Source organism: Alexandromys fortis, unplaced genomic scaffold (genome assembly GCF_014885135.2).
Source record: "Alexandromys fortis isolate MF-2015 unplaced genomic scaffold, M_Fortis_MF-2015_v1.1 scaffold_242, whole genome shotgun sequence".
NCBI classification, from domain to species: domain Eukaryota; kingdom Metazoa; phylum Chordata; class Mammalia; order Rodentia; family Cricetidae; genus Alexandromys; species Alexandromys fortis.
In genome coordinates this window covers 1,629,383-1,633,710 of record NW_026068123.1, presented here as the reverse complement: position 1 = coordinate 1,633,710, position 4,328 = coordinate 1,629,383, and the positions used below count along the sequence as shown (strand labels likewise).

Sequence of the window (4,328 nt, the reverse complement as noted above, 5' to 3'; positions counted from 1 at the left end):
ATCTGAGAAAGAATGGCATAGCAGGAACATGGAAACATGTGGAGGTGGGCTTGCTTATGTTGTTTCAGATTCAGATCAACTAGTGTGAATACCACAACAACATATAAACTTCCAGTGTGAAGTGACGGGAGTTTCAACATCTGGACCCATTTGAAACATTCTCGAGGAGAGGAAGATCACCAGTACAAAGAAGAGGCAACTCGACAGACTCACCAAGCAGAACCAAGGGCCCTACTTGGGGACAGATTAAAAAAAAGAAAAGTTTTACCTATGGTTGGTCCCTTTTCCGCAGGAACCATACTATTATTTTTCTATGAACCAAATTTTATGGTTTACATGCCCTTGGTCACATGCTTTCCACATTGACTGACATCCAACTGCATTATGCACAAAATGCTGAAACTTTCCCATTTATTGTGATGACCATTAAAGCTTATGCCCATCCCTGAGACAGCTACAGTAGCTACTTTTCTTTTGCTTGTACCTTTTGTAGGCATTCAGCAGAAGACTACAAAGCTGGCATGTGCTATTACCAACACCATTAACATAACAACACAAATATTAGAATTAAATCAAGAACTAGGAGCAGTTAGAACTGCTATAATACAAAATTAGGCAACACTGGATTATCTCTTATGGAAAGAGTATCTGGGATGCCTGAAAGTCCCTGGCCTGTGCTGACTCCCTAACTCCTCTCAGCAATCACATGCGACTAGATCACTCACAAGACACTGCTAGGCATTTCTCACAACCACACTGGGCCATCCTGCTTTGGGTATCCCCATTTCTCAGACCACTAAATAGCTGTTGTTCTTTGCTGACCTTCCCATCCATACCTTTTCTTTTCAGTTCAGGTCCCACATCTGGTGTCCTGGCCTAGTCTGGCCACCCTCTGCCTGCACTGCAACCTAACTCTAGCTAATCTGCCAGGACCTGCCCTAATAGCCACTGCCCACAAGTCCCTTCAATGATACAGCCAACCTCTCCACTCAGCTAGAGATCCCTCATCTTTCTCTACGGTCTGTTCTGATGCATCCTCTCCAACCCGCTAGATCTAACGTGGGTCTTACATCTAATGCCCTGGCCTAGACTGGCCTTCCCTGCCAGTGCTGCAACCAATCTCTTGACTTCTGCCAGGACACTTCCTTCCTATTCATCCTTCAACCCTCACCCCTACCACCATCACCAAACTCTCCCAAGCCAGATCTACACACACTCCAGGCTTAAAACAGGAAGCAGATCCTGTACACCAGGCTAGTCCCTCTGTTTACCTGACTTCATTCCACCAAGCCATTCCCAACCCACCTGCATGCCCTCCATTATTTCTAAACCTGTTCTGTCCATATCTGACTTAGAACTAACAAAAGAAGTCCACCTGCAAGATCTCATCTCAAAAATAACAGTGTAAAAGATCAAACCAGTGTCTTCTCTCCAAAATCTACCAGTCCTGTAGAAATGTTTACAAATGAGAATTACCTACATGAATCCTAAGACACAGAACTTAACGGAATAATTCACAAATTTCATCAATGAATTCAAGGAGCTTATAGAAGACACAAAGAAACCACTCAATGAAATTTAAAAAACTTAAAAGACCTAGACAACAATGAGGACCCTAAGAGGGACATACATAGATCTAATCTACATGAGTAGTAGAAAAAGACAAGATCTCCTGAGTAAATTGGGAGCATGGGGACCTTGGAAGAGTGCTGAAGGGGAGGGGAGAGGCAGGGAGGGGAGCAGAAAAATGTAGAGCTCAATAAAAATCAATTTATAAAACTTAAAAGAAGAGAAAGAGCTGGGCGATGGTGGCGCACGCTTTTAATCCCAGCACTCGGGAGGCAGAGGCAGGCGATCTCTGTGAGTTCGAGACCAGCCTGGTCTACAGAGCTAGTTCCAGGACAGGCTCCAAAGCCACAGAGAAACCCTGTCTAGAAAAAAAAAAAAAATAAAAAATAAAAAAAAAGAAGAGAAAGAGTTTAAGGAGAATAAACAATCGAGTGATGGCCAAGAAAACACAGAGCTGATGGCAATGATAGAGAAAATCCAGGACATGAGAAAGACTCCAGTGAGAAGACAGAAACACTGAAGAGGACTCAGGCTGAAAGGGAGATGGAATTGAAACACCCAATGCCTCAAATAGAAAAGTCAAAGGAAAGTCTTATGTCTTAGTTGCTTTTCTATTCTGCAAAAGAGGCACCACAACAAAGGTAGCTCATAAAAGAACTGGAGGCTTGCCTGCAATTTCAGAGCCTGAATCCATGACCATGACTGTGGGAAGCATCGCAGCAGGCAGGAAGGCATGGTGCTGGGGCTGAGAGCTTACATCTGCTCCACAAGCATGGGGCAGAGAGTGAAACAGACTGGGCCTGGCTTGGGATTTTGAAACCTCAAAGCTCAACCCCTATGACACACCCTTTTCAATAAGGCTGCACCTCTAATCCTTCTCTAAATGGTTCTAACAGCTAGGGACGAAGCTTTCAAACATATGAGCCTGAGGGAGGCCACTCTCAATCAAAACACCACATTCTACTCCCGGATCCCCGCAAACATGTTGCCATATCATAATGCCAAAAGTGTTTAATCAACTTTGGACTTTGGGTGTCGAGATTGTGAATGATAGCCAGCCTAGATTGATCTACCATAATTGAAAGAAAAAGAAAAACTTTCCATGATATAAGCATCCTAAAAATTATATTCAACAAATTAAACCTAAGAAAAATATGAGAAGCAAAAGTTTGGGTTGAAGAGAGGAATGAGCATAGCAGAGATACTGTGGAAAGAAATAAGAATCCATAATTATTAAAACATGAAGTACCACCAGGCATGGTAGCACATACCTTTAATCCAGCACTGGAGAGGGAAAAGCAGTCAGATCTCTGGGAGTTGAGGCAAGTCTGGTCTACAGAGTGAGTACCAGGACTAGCAGAGCTATATAGAGAGACACTGTCTCAAACAAACCCCTCCACACACACACAAAATACCACCAAAAACACAAATGACTCCAAAATCAACACAATTACCATAGTTAACATACACATTTTAACAATAACTTTAAATATTAATGTTCTGAATTCTTCAATCAAAAGACACAGGTTGACTGAGTAGATCAAGAAAAAAAATTCTGGGGACTGGAGAGATGGCTCAGTGGTTAAGAACATTGACTGCTCTTCCATAAGACCCTGGTTCGATTCCCAGCAATCACATGGCGTCTTACCACTATCTGTGACTCCGGTTCCAGCGGATCTGATGCCCTCTTCTGGATTCAGCAGGCTCTGCATGCACATGCTGCACAGACACACATGTAGGCAAGACACCCATGCACCTAAAATAAAATTTATTAAAATTAAAAAAGAAACAAATCCATGCACCTGCTGTCTACAAGTATCTGTGGTTGTGCTTTTTGTGGGGGTATCCACCAGAGAAGACTGCTCTGACTCGAGTTTAAGCCAATAGAAAAGCCAGGTGGTGGTGGCACACACTTTTAATCCTCATACTCGGGAAGCAGAGGCAGGTGGATGGATATCTGTGAGTTTGAAGCCTGCCTGGTCTACAGAGCGAGTTCCAGGATTGACTCCATAGCTACTGGGAAACCCTGTCTTGAAAAAACAGCATCCCCCCCCCCAAAAAAAACTAAAACAGACAGGTCTTTTAGCCAATAAAAAGTCTGGCTAATAAGCCAGCTGGTGACTACACTGGGTGGTCAACATCCCACTATAACCCAAGCCTTTCTCAGCATGAGCTTTTAAGCAGAAAAGCCATGTCCTGGGTTGACATACTTCAGTTAACAAGAACAGTTAGCTGGAAGCAGAACTACAGAAGCCAAAAGGCAAAGTTAGTACATTTAGAGACTTTCCCAGAACCATGGACTTGATGGACTAGGCCTTTGCTTTAGTTTTAGCAGGTGGTGGCCTACATGCTGAGTTTTGCATCCTGAACGGTACTTCCACCATGGTGTCAGCTTTGCTAAGGTCTGTTACATGCTTTACCATCTTCTTTGTTCTGTTACTATAATAATTTCGTGAAACAGTTACATTTGTATGTGGAATTTGGGGTAACTTCAAATCTGTGTTCCTGGGCCAAAGTCGTTCATATTTGGCTCGAGAATAGTCTTAGTCTCTCTCTGACTCACTATGCAGCCTAGCCATGAACTCACAGAGATCTGTCTGCCTTTGCCTCTTAAGTGAAAGAGAGACAGAGACAGAGGGACAGGTTTAAGATCTAAGTCAAACATGGTGGAGCTACGGACAACTGTGCGCCACCACCTGGGTCCTCTACAAGAGCAACACGCCTAACCCCAGAGCCATTTCTTAGTTCCTAAATTCCAC

At 43.4% G+C, this 4,328-nt stretch overlaps 1 protein-coding gene across 1 annotated transcript in view; it reads right to left on the bottom strand.

Annotated features, from left to right (window-relative positions):
• Positions 1–4,328, bottom strand: part of LOC126490539 (uncharacterized) — a 30,562-nt gene that overhangs the window by 24,199 nt on the left and 2,035 nt on the right. The window contains exon 3 of the mRNA XM_050125518.1: positions 3,218–3,325. Coding sequence (XP_049981475.1) covers positions 3,218–3,325 — 108 coding nt within the window. The remainder of the gene's footprint in view (positions 1–3,217; positions 3,326–4,328) is intronic.